The 16,851-nt window shown below is 27.1% G+C and overlaps 1 protein-coding gene across 2 annotated transcripts; it reads left to right on the top strand.

Moving 5' to 3' along the window:
• The first annotated feature begins 45 nt into the window (after positions 1 to 45).
• LOC145189725 (WD repeat-containing protein 81-like) lies at positions 46 to 16,831 on the top strand. 2 transcript variants are annotated; one of them, XM_090089776.1, is made up of 19 exons: positions 46 to 565; positions 3,061 to 3,248; positions 4,189 to 4,342; positions 4,485 to 5,754; positions 6,189 to 6,451; positions 6,951 to 7,117; positions 8,238 to 9,624; positions 9,728 to 9,853; positions 9,927 to 10,563; positions 10,726 to 10,792; positions 10,949 to 11,004; positions 11,794 to 11,850; positions 12,898 to 13,121; positions 13,208 to 13,338; positions 13,815 to 13,879; positions 13,988 to 14,127; positions 14,301 to 14,397; positions 16,121 to 16,218; positions 16,296 to 16,831. In XM_090089776.1, exons 1-19 carry the CDS (start codon positions 446 to 448, stop codon positions 16,422 to 16,424), a joined length of 5,376 nt encoding a protein of 1,791 aa, XP_089945902.1. In that variant the 5' UTR covers positions 46 to 445; the 3' UTR covers positions 16,425 to 16,831. The 2 variants fall into 2 exon arrangements, 1 of the variants encoding a protein (XP_089945902.1); XR_016453154.1 differs by lacking the exon at positions 16,296 to 16,831 and having other exon boundaries at positions 13,208 to 13,328; positions 16,121 to 16,192.
• The last annotated feature ends 20 nt before the right edge of the window (positions 16,832 to 16,851 follow it).

Here is a 16,851-nt window from a genome sequence, read left to right as displayed (position 1 = left end):
AACAGTCACACACATTGATGTCATCTCTCCTGAAATAATTAAACATTACCAAACAGACTAGTGCGCGCACAATGAGAAAGTATTTATCTGCCTAACCTTTACTTTATAGCTTAAAGGTATATGCAACTAGTAGCCACGCTACTGGGACTATGGAGCGATATTCCAATTAAATAGAAAATCTTCAACGATTGAATCGAAATGGTTCTTAACAGATTAACGTGTAGCACTTTTTTAGTGCATCTAACCATTGAATAATGGAGTTATAAGATTTTGTTATATAACTTGAACTATAACGGACGTTTTGAAACAATGGTACCCGTGATGTTTTGTTTGGCAACACTAAAACTAATTAAGTAATGGTTAATTTAACACATTTTTAAACAATAAGGTTTATTTTTCAAATGAAGAAGTATATATTTGTTGATCTATGTTCAATTAATGAAGTATGGGTCAAGTCTGTAGCTCTCAAGAAGCTCAGCAGATGCTTATAGAAGATCTGAATCTTCCTTATACTTCAGCTATAAATATTAATGAAAAGCAGTCTATTAATAACTGTGTGGCTGTGGTAAGTTCTTGTTAAAGTTTGTACCAAATTTGTTATCAAGTAAAAAAAAAACGGATTAAATGCACTTTTACTCCCTTTAAAAACATTTTTTAGTTTTCAAAATTTCTTTCTTGCTTTCATTGTAGTTTCTTAAAACATGATCACCTATTATTTATTTTTCATTTATCTGATTTTACATTAAATTTTACAATGGAAAATACTTAAGTTTTTGCTAGTGATATTTCCATTAGTATGGACAAAATTAGAAATGAAAATAGCAATTGTTTAATAATACATCCAGACTTTAACTGGTGTAAATAAAAAGACCATACACATGTAGCTCAGCAATAATGTAGCTTGCAATAATGTGAGAAGTTAGCTCATAGTAAACTGTATGAACAGCCTATGCAGAAGAAATGGAATCATTTTTAGAAATATATAAAGTATATAAAAATATATAAAAATATATAAAAATATGTAAAAATATGTAAAAATATATAAAAATATATAAAAGCTTAACAGAAAAGAAAGGATTAAATATAGATATAATAGGAGTTGAAGTTCTTTTGGAAATCAAAAAGATCAATAATTTCTGTTTCTTCTTTTAACTTTTTTTTCATCTTGTAATAATTTTCTGTTTGATAATTCCATATTTTTATGCAACTGTTTTATAAATAGCTTAATAAATCACTGTCTGTGATTGTTCTTTTTAGACAATTTTTGTGAAATGGAAATAAATATTTTAAAGAGATCTGTATAATTTTTATTTGAATTTTTGAGCTAATTAAGATTAATAATCACCCCTCAACATGTTAAACTGATACTAGCCATTAAATATATGTAGGGATAATTTTTTTTCTTTTACTGGATTGTGTTATTAATGTTTTTATCAGCAATGGTCGGGAAATAAGAGAACATATACTTTCATAGTTGCTGAGCAAGTTTATTGTAAAACTTTCAATTAGTTTATTTTTTCTTCCATTTTCTTTTTATAAAGAAAATCAATTATTGTTACAAAAGAAAAAAAAAGAAAAAAAAAACTCATCATGTTCATAATAAAATGATTGGTGATTGGATAAAATTTCAGACATTCTTTCTACATATTATCCTTCTTACATTTTAGATGTATTTGTGGCATAGATTTAAAAAAACAAATAATAGTGGTCATACAAGATGGGGTTCCAAAAATGCCCCCATAAACTCAGAAAAGTATATAAAAATAATAAAATTTTTTCGGTTGCAAACTATGTATATTAGGGTTATGACTTTTTTTGTGACCTCATATTCCTGGGTCATAGATCAATGAACATTTGTTCAAATTTGATTTCCTTTTTGAAAAAGTTCATGCTCAAACTAAAAATTTGATTTTACCATTTACATCTATGGATAAAGAATTATACAATTGTATCTAAAAAAAAAAAAATCAAACTATAATAAATTATAGGCTATTTTGCTGTGATTGTACAATTGTAGTTAAAAATGAAAAATTCCCTCCGTTCCCCACCTCATCCATAATTTAACTAAAATTTTTGTGTTGAGAAGATTTTTTTACTACATGAAGTTTTTAGTAATATTGTTTTAATTAGAAAAATTATCTGATTCATTCCAAATGTGATTAAGCCTCATTTCTATTTTTTTCTGGCACTTTTTTGTTCTGACATTTTTGCATTTTGACATTTTTTCTATTCTGACATTTTTTTTGCTCTGACTCCTGTTCTTACTTACTTCTGTTCTTAGATAGGAATTTGTGTTTTTACCCTCTGCCAGACAAAAAATTTAATTAAAATTTTTTCCCTCTAAATGACAGTGCTTTCAAATGTGTAGCACAGAAAAAATTCTTAACAAATAAATCCTAAGTATTTTGCATTTAGACACAGCATTACTCTTCAAAATCCTTAAGACTTGACAGGTCAGCAGTATCTATCAAAGTAATAAATGCAGTGTAAATTATCTATTTTTGTATATTTACACTGCATACTATCCTGAATTATGTTGCATATTATCTTGAAAGGTTTTATCTTGGATGGGTCAATCAAGGTAAATCTTTAAGGGGTGATTCAGGGCTTGTAGGGGGGATTTGTCATTGAATTATCCCCACTAAATTTTCCACTGTTTAACACTGCAAAACTGTAGAATGAAAGATTTCATTAATTCTTACAAATTAAAAATATATGCATTATCTTTAGTTAAGTAATTTTTGTAGCAAGTGTCAACTAGTCCATGAAATGAGTGAGAGCATAATTTTACTGGTATTTCACCCTGGAATGTAAGCATAAAAAAACTATTTTGCAGTTTTTACTCTGTGTTTCATATAAGCCAGTTTTTAAAAAAGAAACAAAAATCAAAAACAAAAATAACTGAAGATCTACAAGCCAACATCCATGTTAGTATACTGAAAATAAGAACTTTCTTTATAATGGTGAAAGAGAAAAATAAAAAATCTACAAGCAAACTTTGTCTAATACAATTATTGTTTTAAAGTTCTTAAAGTCTTTGGTATTGTTTATGATTTTTAGGTTAGCAAAAAATGGATCACCTCAGTAATTGGAACAGGTAAAGTCCAGGAGGATGTTGAACTTGAAAAACTAAAAAAAAATAGTTCAGCATTATTAGAGTTTTTACAAATAACGCATCAGCATCAACAAAATGTTTCACTTCAAAAAGTTAATGTTTGTGTACTGAAGAAAAATATTAGTTTTACATCGTAAGAGGATATTACTTTTTATTTGTTGATTTCTATATTATTTGATTTTGTGGTTTTGCTGAAGGAAAATAATAATAATAATAATAATAATAATAATAATAATAATAATAATAATAATAATAATAATAATAATAATAATAATAATAATAATAATAATAATAATAATAATAATAATAATAATAATAATAATAATAATAATAGTAATAATAATAATAATAATAATAATAGTAATAATAATAATAATAATAATAATAATAATAATAATAATAATAATAATAATAATAATAATAATAATAATAATAATAATAATAATAATAATAATAATAATAATAATAATGATAATAATAATAATAATAATAATAATAATAATAATAATAATAATAATAATAATAATAATAATAATAATAATAATAATAATAATAATAATAATAATAATAATAATAATAATAATAATAATAATAATAATAATAATAATAATAATAATAATAATAATAATAATAATAATAGTAATAATAATAATAATAATAATAATAATAATAATAATAATAATAATAATAATAATAATAATAATAATAATAGTAATAATAATAATAATAATAATAATAATAATAATAATAATAATAATAATAATAATAATAATAATAATAATAATAATAATAATAATAATAATAATAATAATAATAATAAAAATAATAATAATAATAAAAATAATAATAATAATAATAATAGCACGTTTCTCGGGTTTTTTGCAATGGCATATTTCTTTAGGTTTAAAAACTGCTAACTGATCTAACTATTGACCTACTAAATTTTATGATAGTGTTAAAAGATTGTTAACCATATTACTGAACTCTTCTGAGTGTCAAGTAATTTGAATCTCTTACTTTAAGCTAATTTTCTTTCCGAATTTGTTGATAAAATTTGTGATGTTTCTATTTAGATCATCTCTTCCATCAACTGAAAGCGATAGTGATTCAATATATGAGGTTTTACTTACACTGCTAAAGAAGCAGAAAAAAAACTTAAATGATTTTTTATCTAAGTATGATCATGCTAAACCTCCAAAGCAAACTCATGAACATCATTATGATTGGGTAGTTATTTTATGTTTCCTAACCAATCCTTTGACTAAAGCTGACTTAAAATTTACTTTTTCTATTTTTTAAACAACTGTTTGAAAAACATTTATCGTTTTATCAGCCAGTTAAAATGATTATTTTTTTATTTTTTTTTTAGGATGGATTACAAGATCTCTTATTCAAAGTATTTGGTATCAGACCAACTAAGTTGAATGAGAACAGCAACCCAGAAGAAAACAACAATGTTTATTCAAATGAGTGTATGCATTTGACTAAAATTATTTCAATTATTGAATCGACAAAGGCAGTTTATATTGTTGAAGAGTTGCCTAGTTTCACTTTATCTGATGGTTTATCTTATAGCCCTGCTATAGCTGGCAAAAGTTATTTAAAACTCATGTTTCTCTTTCAGCAATTGCTTGATGTGTTTGTTTCAATTAAAAAGTTAGGATTTTCATTTCGTCCTTCGTTATGTTTGAAAGATATTTTTCTATCGCATAATGCACTGTGGATAAGTCTTTCTCCAGTTCAATGTCTATCTTTTGCTACTACTTCTGAAGAACCTACTTCAAAGCAACCTTTAATCAAAATTTATGATGGCTTAAATACTGATCTGCGTGATGAGAAGATTGTTTTGACTGAAAGTTTAAGTACTTATACAAATGCATGGGTCGAAGGAGAGCTCAAAAACTTTGACTATTTAATGATTCTAAATAAGATGTCTGGAAGAACATTTAATGACGTTTTGAACCATCCTGTGTTTCCATGGGTTACAAACTTTTCACAACCAAATTCTGGTTTTCGAGATTTAACAAAAACAAAGTTTCGGTTGAACAAAGGTGATAGAATGTTAGATGCAACATTTTCTACAGTAGAGGTACTTCATGGAGTACCTCAACTGATCTCACCAGATTCCATCCCGCATCATGTATCTGATGTTCTTTCTGATATTACATTTTATATTTATCACGCTCGAGATACTGCTAAGGATATACTCTGCAAACATGTAAGATCACGCTGGGTACCAAATGAATACCCTGCATCTATGGAACGTATGTTTCAATGGACTCCAGATGAGTGCATACCAGAATTTTTTTACAATCCCAATATACTGAAGTCCATCCATGATGATTTAAGTGACCTAAGTTTGCCACATTGGACTGCAGATGGTGTTGAGTTTGTTAAATATCATTATGAAATGTTAGAGAGTCCTAATGTGTCTAAGAATTTGCATCATTGGATAGATCTTGTCTTTGGGTACAAACTTGAAGGTAATGCAGCAAAGCAAGAAAAGAATGTGCATCTTTCTTTGGTTGATGATCATACAGAGTTGCGAAACTATGGAATAGTTCAGCTTTTCTTCTCACCGCATCCCCATAAAAAAATCAACAAAGATAATTTGCTAAGTGAAAGCGATAATGGCGAAGGTTTAAAAAATAATTTCTTTCATTTTTTTATTTCAGATGTAAAATGAAATTTTACTAATGAGAATTGTTAAAAAAACTCTTGGTAGCATGTGTATTATAGGTAAGATATAAAGAACTATTTTGCAGTTTTTAAAAAAATAATCGCTTTTTTAAATTTTTCTTTTTTTTAAATTCAAAGATGTACAGAAGATAAATATTTAAGAAATCATTTTATATTCAGGGGGTGTAATAAGCATAGAAACTAGCTTATGATTTGTCGGTTGGTTCGTATAAATTTACATTTAGTTTGTAATTGCATTATAATTTTAGTTTCACCTAAATTTTAGCTATTTGCATAATTTCAATCTTTTTGCAATTAATATTTTGAAGTTTTCTTTTATTTTTATTTTTTTTTTTTTTTGCATTCTTTTTTTTAATTTCTTTATTTTCTAAAGATGTATCTCTATCATGGGAATATGTTGACATAAGCAGAGAGGTTATTCAACGAAATGCTGAAAACGAAAGCAATAATTTTCCTGTCGAGTTTTCCCAAGAAGAAATTTCTAAAAGATTTCAAATAAATAAGTTTACTGACTTCAACTTTCTAACAGTGCTTGATCATGTGGAGAAGATTTTGACTCATGAAGCTAATATCTCTCCTATCACAGAAAGAGGTATCGGAAAATATTGTTTTGGATCTCTGTTTGATGATAAAGGGGTAAGGTATAAACTAATTAGTCTGGTCAATAATTTAAAACCTTTTTTATTTAGTGACTTATGAGTTGTCAAATAAACAAAATAGTTAAGGGCAAGTTTATTACAAAAATTATAAAAAGTACACTTGAACAGAAGATAAATTTCATAATTTTTCAAAATAATGCAAAAGTAATCGGTGGATAAAACAGTTCAATAGGAAATGAGTTGAAAGTACCCAACATTTTAAGTTCTCACCATTTAAAAACATTTTTTTTTTTTTTTTTTTTTTCAAAATTTGTTTAAAGAACGTTGAAGGAATTACATTAAAAACCAAAAAACAAAGGACAAAAAAAAACTTATAAAAGTTTTTTTTTTTTTTGTTATGAAGTTTTTATTTTCATTTAAATTATAAATTTAACTATCAAACATTTAAATATTTAAAAAAAAAAAAAAAAATTGTTGTTTAAAAAAAAAGATGAAGACTTTTTTGTTTTTGTAAATAAAATATCTTTTTCGTCAAGGTTGATCAACAGTTTAGCAATCTTGAAGATGATGAAAAACTTTTTCTTTGCTTGGTTATTGAGGTTCTGTGCCATAGAGAGCTCAAGACAAGAACTTTCGTTCCTGCGCTAGATGATCGACTGAAAGAAAATATTTGGTTTTTAAAAGCGTCAGCTACTGTCTCAAAGTAAAATTTTAGTTTATATTTTTAGTTTATGTAATTTTAAAAAAGCTGTTAACATGCTATGCTCAGTATATCATGTTTTTACTGAATTTTAAGTTAAGGTAATTCATTTAAAGAAGTAAATAATGTAAAATATTAATACCAACTCATTATATTTATAAGTAAAGTCATCATCATATTAATTACCATAATTATTATCTTTATAAGAAAACAATTTCTTTGAAAGAAATTTTTTTTTTTAATAATAATAATGATAATGATAATAATAATGATAATAATAATAATAATAATAATAATAATAATAATAATAATAATAATAATAATAATAATAATAATAATAATAATAATAATAATAATAATAATAATAATAATAATAATAATAATAATAATAATAATAATAATAATAATAATAATAATAATAATAATAATAATGATAATAATAATAATAATAATAATAATGATAATAGTAATAATAATAATAATAATAATAATAATAATAATAGTAATAATAGTAATAATAATAACAGTAATGATAATGATAATGATAATAATAATAAATAAAAATAATGATATCCCCAACATGTTTTGACTATTTTCTATTTGGAAAATGATGAAGGCTGTAAAGAATATTAAGATTTTTTGTTACATAAAAAACTAACTTATGAAATGGTTAGATAACATACACTGAAGTTTATGTAAATATAAAAGTACATATTAACAGTATAGGGAAATTTATTTGCTCTAATTGGCTAATAAAAGATTAATTGTATTTTATTGTGATTTTCAGTTGATTGTCAGTAACTCCTTTGATACTAATAACTAAATATTGTAACAAGCCAGTTCAACAAGTGACAATCTACTAAATGTCTGTTTAATAACCATAATTTACCTGTTTCATTAACCTACAAAAATGTTATAGAACGATATTTGAATATGTTTTCTGAAGACAAACTCTTATAATTTTTAAGCCTAATATGATAATTAAGTTTGATCTTTTCAGAAGTTCTGTTGTTGTTAGTGATATCTTCTGTGAACTTTGTATCTCTTTAATTTTGCAATTTTTGATATATGCATATATTATCCTTTTAATTATGCAATATTTGATTTATGCAATTTTTTTCAGCTGGATAAAGGTAGCTGTAAAAGACATCAGTAGTCATAAATTAAGAAGTTGCACTATTTTGACTTCTTTGTTAAATATGTTTTCTTTTCCAAACTATTTCCAAAACCTACATGGATATTTACTTGAATTCTACAATTTTATTGATGAATGTGTGGCAAAAGATGATAAAGTTACACTTTGTTCACACTTAGAAAAGTATAATGTAAAACTAGTTGATTTACTTGCCATTCTTGATCAAGAAGGTCTAGATATATTGATTGGCTATTTATTTCCATTATTTCATCAGAAGTTGCTTCAGATACCACTATTTCTTTACATTTTTCCTTCATTATCTGAAGCTTTGGGTCCTGCAAAATCAAAAAACCTTTTCATTAAAGATCTTCAAAAGGTATATGAAAATATGAAGACAACTGAAGATATACTACTTGTTCAGCAAAGTTTCCTATCAAAAGTTTTAGCTTCATTTGGGCAAGAATGCTTTTTAGAACTTTTAATGGATTCTATTATTGATCTTTTAATAATAAAAAATGCAAAAGTGGAAATGCAAAAGAGATCCTCTTTCTCTCAATCAGCTTTTAAAAGTGAAGCATATGTTTCTTATGAAGTGTCCCCATGTTATCTTGGTGAAACAGACTCAATATTCAGTTTGAATTTGGAAATGTTTTTTGACGAAGGTATGATCAACATTGACAAGGTTTGTGATTCCAACCTCCAATTTACTTCAGATGATGGTATGATTTTATCTGATGTCAATCAAGTAAAAAAGGATGGGATTTCTTCAAATATGGATTTGAATGCTGAATTAAATCAACTTCAGGTTGTTAGTTCACAAGAAGTGCATTTAACAAGTATTCATAATGGTATAATAGATATAGATACTACAACACATCATTTTTCTATGCCAATATCATCAAATTGTGTTAAATATGATGATTCAGTTAAAAACGAATTTATAAATCTCCCTGAGAATGAAATGCTTGAATCACAGGAAGAATTTGGGTCTCCTTATTCTGTATCAATAGCTGATAAAGTGTCCTCATCTTTACAGTTGCGCCAGCTGGAAAAAGTTGAGTCAATTGAAAATCAGAATAACCTTTATGACAGTTGCAGCATCAAATCATTTAAAAAACTTAGCATTCCAGCAACTGTTGTTGAAACTTTCCGATGGTTTATTCCTTGGCTAGGCCCTGTTCTGACATGGGAGTACATAGCCAGTCCTTTAATGAAGAAAATTTCTAGGATGATGTTGGAGGTAGATGAAGTAGCAGACCCTATTGACAACCTTATTGTGAAAATCTCTCCCATGCTGGAGTGTTTAGTTGAAGTTGCCTTAGTTTATGGTGAAAGTATAATCACAAATTCATATATCAGCAATTTATCTAAATTGGTAAATATTTTAAAGTTTATAATATATTTCAACAAAAGAAGTGAGACTATTGACATAGATTCTGAAAATTTAATATTGATGGCTAAAAGTTCACTTTTTACAGATTCAGACAGCATTATACAGTTCACCTGTAACTATATCTTTGGGCAGTAATCTTGTGTGTGGTGTCCAATTAATGGTAGAAGCCTGCAAAGTCTTAAGTCCTGAGGGTGTGGAATCAAATTTTGAGGTATAATTATTAGTTATTTACTAAATAAGGGTTGCAAGGAGCTAGCTTTCAATTAGACCCCTTTTTTTTTCAGAATTTATCTGAAACAGTTTTTCAACCACTTATCCGCTTGCTGTCCACAGTGAAAATCTTCAGCACAGGATGCATTACTAAAGTGTACTTATCACGAAAACTTGTTGACATACTAGGTATCCTTTGCCAGAAAATCAAAAGGGAAAAAGCACAAACTATGATGGTGCCTCTTCTGCAGCAGTTTTTCTCATGTTTTGATTTCATCTATTCTCTAGAAGCTGTGAATGATAACAAAAAGGTAGTAAAAAGAAAGTACTCTAACAAAGTAAAAAAAATTCCATCTAATCCTAAAGTACAGTGTGAACTATCTCTGAGTAAGGAAGGTAGTATAAACAATGATAAGATTAATGAAGCAGATAAGTTTGGGACTAGATTAAGTACTAACACCACTTCAGTGTTAGATGATATTCTACAGAATGAAGTTGTTTTCGATGAACGATATGAAGATGTTTATGAAACATTTTCTCCTGCCCTTGCTTACTATGCATATGTCTTGATTTCACGAATTTTTTCATCTACTTTTGTAGAAAATGTATTGTATAATAGTGAACTAGTATGGCATTTATGCACAAAATATGATGAAGGTTTGAGCCTTTCAGCAGAATTAGAAAAAACAAACAAGTTTGATATGAGAAAAGGTTTGTTTTTGTAGTGCTGCTATAATAAGTAGTGCTGCTGCAATATAAGAAGGTTGCAGATATATTTCTATTGTTGTGTGACTTCATTTTTTTTTTAAGAAACAAGAAAATGATAAGAAATTAGGAAATTTTTTAAAATTTGATGTGTTTTTAAATCTAAAGCAATAACTAGCAAGTGGTTTCAGCCGATTGACCCGACTCCTGAAGATGAAGATTATCAGAAAAGCAGGTATGAAAAAATTATGCTGTTTGAATTACAGGTTAATTTAATTATGATTGCACTAACCTGTAATTACTGCTTAAATTTCTCAACAATACATAAAATAATAAAATGGCAAAAATGCTAAATGTTTTTTTTTAATATTTTTTTAAAATTTCTATAAAGGGCTGTTTGGCAACATATTGAAGGCAATTGGTTTAGTCATTGGCAACGGAATCTTGGTAAATTTAAATGATTTAGCTTTTGCAAACATTTGGGTTTTTTTTTTTATATGTAAAATGAATTCTTATAATAAAACAATTCATTTTGCATAGCTTAAAAAGGGGTAACTTTGGGTCCTTTTTTTTTATTATTGTTATTGGATTCTCTGCTTTGAAGTTAAGCATCCAGCTTTGTCCACTGTAAATGTTCCTGTTTTAATTTAGAATTTATGATAGATAACTTATGATAATAACGATAGAATAATGATAGAATATAGGTACCATCTTTATAAAAAATAATATTAATAAAATCAAGTAAAGTTTCATGATAAGTCTCTCATAGTAACGAAATTAAAAAAAGTTCAGCTCACTCTTGTTAAAGTAGGTTAAATGCTGCAAACCCTTTTTGTTTCAACTTATATTCTGAAAAATTGGAAAGACAAATGCTATTTCAACAGTTTTAATACAACCCATAGCATTATCTGTAGTGTGTTGTGCCTAAACTTAATCATTGTAAATTTTGAGCTAAAACCTAATTGTTTTAATTTAGTCTTTTTAATAGATAAATGCTGTTTTTTATAATATTTTGACCTGCCTGTAAATTTTAAGTTCTAAGTTCTAGTAATCACTTGAGGAAAACATAGTAATTTTTAAATGTAGTGTGTATTTAAATAAATTGCTCTAAGCTTCTAGATCATCAATATTTGATTGGTGTGTGTTTTCAAACCTGCATTTAGCTGATAATTTTTCTGAGAATAAAGCTATATATTTATCTAACTCTCTTAAAAAGAGATTGAAATTCTGTTTTAGATGATAGTGCATCACAAACATTTCATTTTTCTGACTGCAAACTTCAGACCTATGCTGGTAAGTGTATTTTTAATGTAAAATGCTGTAAGTAGAAGGTTTGAACCTGAAATTCCTGTCAAAAATCTTGCTGGTGCTGGTTATCCTACCTTTTTGGTTGCATGTTTCAGTTTTGAAATAGGTCTCAAAGTGTTGCTTTTATGTTTTAGTATATATACTAAATAGTGACGGTTTACAGCTACCATAGTAAAACTCTTATTATGGGAACATGTTATTTAATAATACTGTAGTTTACAGTTTAGTTTTCAATTGGAATTTAAATGACAGCTGTACCCTGGTAATGGTAATATAAGCTACTTAATTTGGAAAAAATTGAGAACCTCGTTTAAAAAAAAAATGGAAACAGATGAAAAATAATGCACCAGCAACAAGTAATGTTTGGCAGCAATATTACTTGGTTTATCTCAATGTATGGGCGCCTGCAAAACATTTGCAGGACTAAGTCAAACGTTATTGAATAGGCAAAAGGATTAAATTACATAATTGTTCTTGAATAGTTATTACAAGTTATAAAAAAGTTGTGCTCAACTAAGCACATAAAATTTTTGCCAATATTCTGCTATACTAACACTGGTTCCAAGAACCAAAAACAATTCTTATGAAAAGTCCTGGTATATAGACATAACTGCTTTTTATTCTGTGTCACTATCTAATGTATGCACTTTCTCTTGGAAAACAAATCTCCATTAATTTCTTTTATTTTTTATTTTTTTTTTTAAAGATTTTATGATTATGTTTTTTTTTTTTTTTTTTAATTTCATTATTAAATTAAAAATTGTTTTACACCCAACAACTTTTGTGTTTTAATGTTTTGATAACAATTTGCTTGAGTTTCAGGACCATTTCAGAAAATTGAATGTTAAGTATCGTAATATCTTTCAGTTTTTTATATTGCAATAAGGTCACTCATCAGCTGTTCAGAAAATTGAATGTTAAGTATCGTAATATCTTTCAGTTTTTTATATTGCAATAAGGTCATTCATCAGCTGTTCAGAAAATTGAATGTTAAGTATTGTAATATCTTTCAGTTTTTTATATTGCAATAAGGTCATTCATCAGCTGTTCGCGACATGTATGTGGCAGAGAATGAGCATTTCTTTCTTTCTGCTAGTCGTGATAAAACTGTAAAATTATGGGTTTTAAAAAACCACGGAAATGGTACAGCCCACTTAGGGTGTAGTCGTACATATGATGCTCATAGGAAAGCAGTGTTTGCTGTACAAGGAATTGAATCAAAAAGACTTGTTTCGTCTTGTGATGGGATAGTTCATGTAAGTGCTTTATTTATTTTGCTTATAACTTAAAGGATTTTGGTTTTAAAAAACTCTTTCAAGCATTTTTACTAAAATTTTGTTAGGTTTGGGATCCAGTAACTGGAAGCACTTTGTCTGTATATGATAGTCCTGCAGGAGAGACAGTAACAAGTATACGCACTTTTCCACCACCAAGTAGTTGTATTGGAGTTGCTTCTACTGATGGTTTGTTAAGGTTTATAGATAGTTTAGTCTTTACATTTAGACTTTTATGTTTCAAGTTCTTTCAGGTTCAATTGATTGTTATTAATGATCTTCTGAACCAAATTTTGTTCTTGTTACACTTTACTCTTCTCATTTTACGTTTTAAAAAATTTCTTTAAATCATAATTTAAATTACCTGTATCCCAATAAGTGAAATTTTAAATGTAAGACTTGCTTTTCCATTCCTGAGCATGTATAGTGATTACAGAGGAATGTTATCAATCTTTTAATGTGTGTGTACTTTAACATATTTAAGATTGCATTATCATCTTAAAAATAATATTTTTTTTTTTAAGTTTTTACTGGCTTTAAAAATTTAAACTTTAAAGATTAATTTGCAAATAAGTTATTTTTCATTTAAGCATGTGAGGATCTCAACAAATTCTAAATATTTTTATTTTTTAGTTTGTTTTTATGTAGAGTATCGCTAAAAGTTCTATTTTGTAGATTGTATGATGTCCGTCAAAAAAAAGTGTCTCATTGTTGGAAGCTTTCGCCTCAACTAAATACTGGTTTGTTCCTAAATCTTTCTTAGATTGTTTTTTGTAATATAATCCAAATGTTTTTTATGAAATACTTATGTTTATGTTTTAATAGATTCCTAAATGTTTCTTGACCAGGTATAGTTCGTTCTATGTGTGTGAGCAGCAGTGGTCGTTGGATTGCAGCAGGTTTCAGCAATGGTGTAGTATCAGTTGTTGACATTCGGTGTGGATATCTTAGAGGATACACACGCATTTATGATACTGAGATTACTCAGGTTTTTTTTTTTTTTGTTTTTTTTTTTTGTTTTTTTTTTTGTTTTTTTTTTGTTTTTTTTTTTCACTTTTTAAGCAACTTGAAATCATAGTTTATCTATATTTAAGTTTTATTTTTTTGTTACACTTTTTATTTTATTTTTAAATTATAAAAAAAAAAAATTAAACTTTTTAGTTAGAAACAGTTCCTGATCAAGGTTTTGTGGTATCTTCTATAGATTCTAATATTAGAATGTGGAGTGAAGATGGGAGCGTCTCACATATATTAAAGAGTGAGTTTCACTTGCTAAATCTAGTAAAAAATTAGAGTTACTGTTTAGTTTTTGGGGTATTGGTATATACATATGGTAGAATAACAAAGCTTCAAAATCTTTTAATTTTCTTTAAGATAAATATTCAAGTTAAAAGGTTTTAATGAAAAAACCTTCAATTTAAGAGATTCAAGAAATCTGTATTTTCATTAACCATAAACATTTCATAAACATAAACAGTAGATGCATCTTTACATTAAAATTCTGAATAGAAATTAACTACAAAGTCTTTTGAATTTGAATTCTGTTCAAATGATTCCAACATGGTATACTTGTTTCAATTGGTGAGATTGTTTCTTGCTAAAAACTTCCAAGTATATGTATTTAAAATACAGTTGAAAAGTTTCTTCAATGACTTTACAAATGTTTTCTGTTAATGGCAACAATACACTGCAAAACCTTTGAGCCATACTCTGGGTGTGATTTCTTTCTTTTTTTGTAACTTTTCCAGTGATATTTGAATTTTGAATTAATTGCTTCTGTTGCCTATTCACTCAATAATGCAAACGAAGTGCCGTAGTATGTGATGAATTCTGGTACATGAAAAAAACGGTATGTGCATGCCTGAGTTGCACTGGTAAGCAAGAGGAAGTATGATTTTGGTAAAGTATTGCTTGAGGTGTTTTTTGAGGAAACTGTCATCCAAAGTTTGTCTAAAACATCAATAAACAAAGTTTCTGAAGAGTCTGTAAGTTTCAATAAAACCTTGAACTTAAATGTGCATGATTTTCAACAATTCTTTGAAGGATGTCAACATTCTGCAACAGTATACTCATTCCCTGTATATTGACTGCCATCGAAGGGTTGTATCTAAATGTTTAGCTTTGCACTCCATTGTCTTTTGGCCAATACTGTAGCAGCTTCTTGAACAGGTGGTTAACAACACCCGAAAAGTGTTTTTTTTATTTCCAAATTTTTCAGTAAACAATTTAAATTTTCTCAGTTGTTTTTCCTCGTTCCTTGGAAACGCTAACTTGACAATTCAGAAGTTTCTTTTTTTTAGCAGCAAACTTCAGACCAAAGTATGGCTCAATCATTCGTTGCCTGTTGACTTATTTAAATTAGATTTAAGTTGCTTTCTTTTGGAGTTAGAATATCCTGTATTGAGCTGACCATTGACCATGTCTTAGCTTTTAAAAGTGTTGGCTAAAGACATGCGTGCTTCTGGTAGTCCTTAGAAAATTTAACAATAATTACTTTTAAAACCTAATTATTGAGTCTCAAGTTTCAACTTTTCGATGATAACAAAAATGTGTATCTGTTATCTGGAGTTATTTTAAATACTTTGCCTTCGGTTGCTTGGCTAAACCTGATGGTACCGAAAGATGATCCTTGCCTACTGGCAATGACTGATGGTGCAATCTCCTTACTTACTGGTGATGACTGATGGTAAGATTTCCTTGCTTATTGGCATTGACTGATGGTGCAATCCCTTTGCAGAATGATAACTCCGACCTCAAAATCTTAAATTGCACATCTTTTTCGGATGAAGTTAAAAGATCTAAAATTTTGCATAGATACTCTACCATATGTGTGTTAATAACCCAAAGAGTTTTCTCGGAAATTGCTTTAACATTGACCCTGATTTTTTATGTATGTATGTATGTATGTATGTATGTATGTATGTATGTATGTATGTATGTATGTATGTATGTATGTATGTATGTATCATCTTGATTTTTAGGTACAAATGATATCATTCATAGCCTTATTTACAGCAATCGGCAATTGCTATGGGCAACTACAAATAACAAAATCAAAATTCACAACCGCGAGAAAATGGTTCCTATTTCCAAATTTTTATTCTCTTTTTATTTTCTCCGTTTTATCTTCATGTTGATAGTTATCGCTTTTTTTAGTCGCCGCATTACACTTATCAAGTATCTTCTGAAAATCTCAAAGGATCGCTCATAAAGATGTCTGTGTTGCCAATAAACAAACTTTATTTGTTCGCTACTGACAACGGTAATGTTACCTTATATTCGTGACGTTAGGCAACGAGCGACTTATTTCACAACTAAGCTGAAAGGATGTATTTTCTATTTTTTAATCTTTTTTTTAAAAAAAAAGTTGTTTTTTTCTATAAAAAGAAAAAAAAAAAAAACAACTTTTGTGATACGGTTTTTTTTTTGTTTTTTTTTTCTTACTTTTTTTGTAAATTTATTTTAAAAAACGATGTAAATTTTTTTAAATTTTCATTTCCATCATAAATGAATTTTTTACCGTTTTTTTTTTTTTTTTTTCTTAAAATGTTTTACGAATTTTTTTTTTTCTTTTTCTCTCTTCGATTTTCGAATTATATCGAGGAAAATTCTATTTCATTGTATATTCAACAAAATATGACAAATCAATTTTTCTTTTTTAATTTAATGAATTTAAATAAAAAATTGAAAAAGTCTTCGTTTTATTATGCAG

Source organism: Hydra viridissima, unplaced genomic scaffold (assembly GCF_058129835.1).
Source record: "Hydra viridissima isolate aposymbiotic clone 2 unplaced genomic scaffold, HvirCarnegie_v1 scaffold_6, whole genome shotgun sequence".
In the NCBI taxonomy this organism is placed as follows: Eukaryota; Metazoa; Cnidaria; class Hydrozoa; order Anthoathecata; family Hydridae; genus Hydra; species Hydra viridissima.
Note: the sequence above shows the minus strand (reverse complement) of the source record. Positions and strands in the feature narration are given on the sequence as shown.

Excerpts from the sequence above, each read along its gene's own strand:
- LOC145189725 (XM_090089776.1), top strand. The coding sequence starts at position 446 with ATGGGTCAAGTCTGTAGCTCTCAAGAAGCTCAGCAGATGCTTATAGAA. Across the intron at positions 11,005-11,793 it reads TCATTGGCAACGGAATCTTG|ATGATAGTGCATCACAAACA; the intron begins GTAAATTTAAAT and ends ATTCTGTTTTAG. Across the intron at positions 14,128-14,300 it reads ATGATACTGAGATTACTCAG|TTAGAAACAGTTCCTGATCA; the intron begins GTTTTTTTTTTT and ends TAAACTTTTTAG.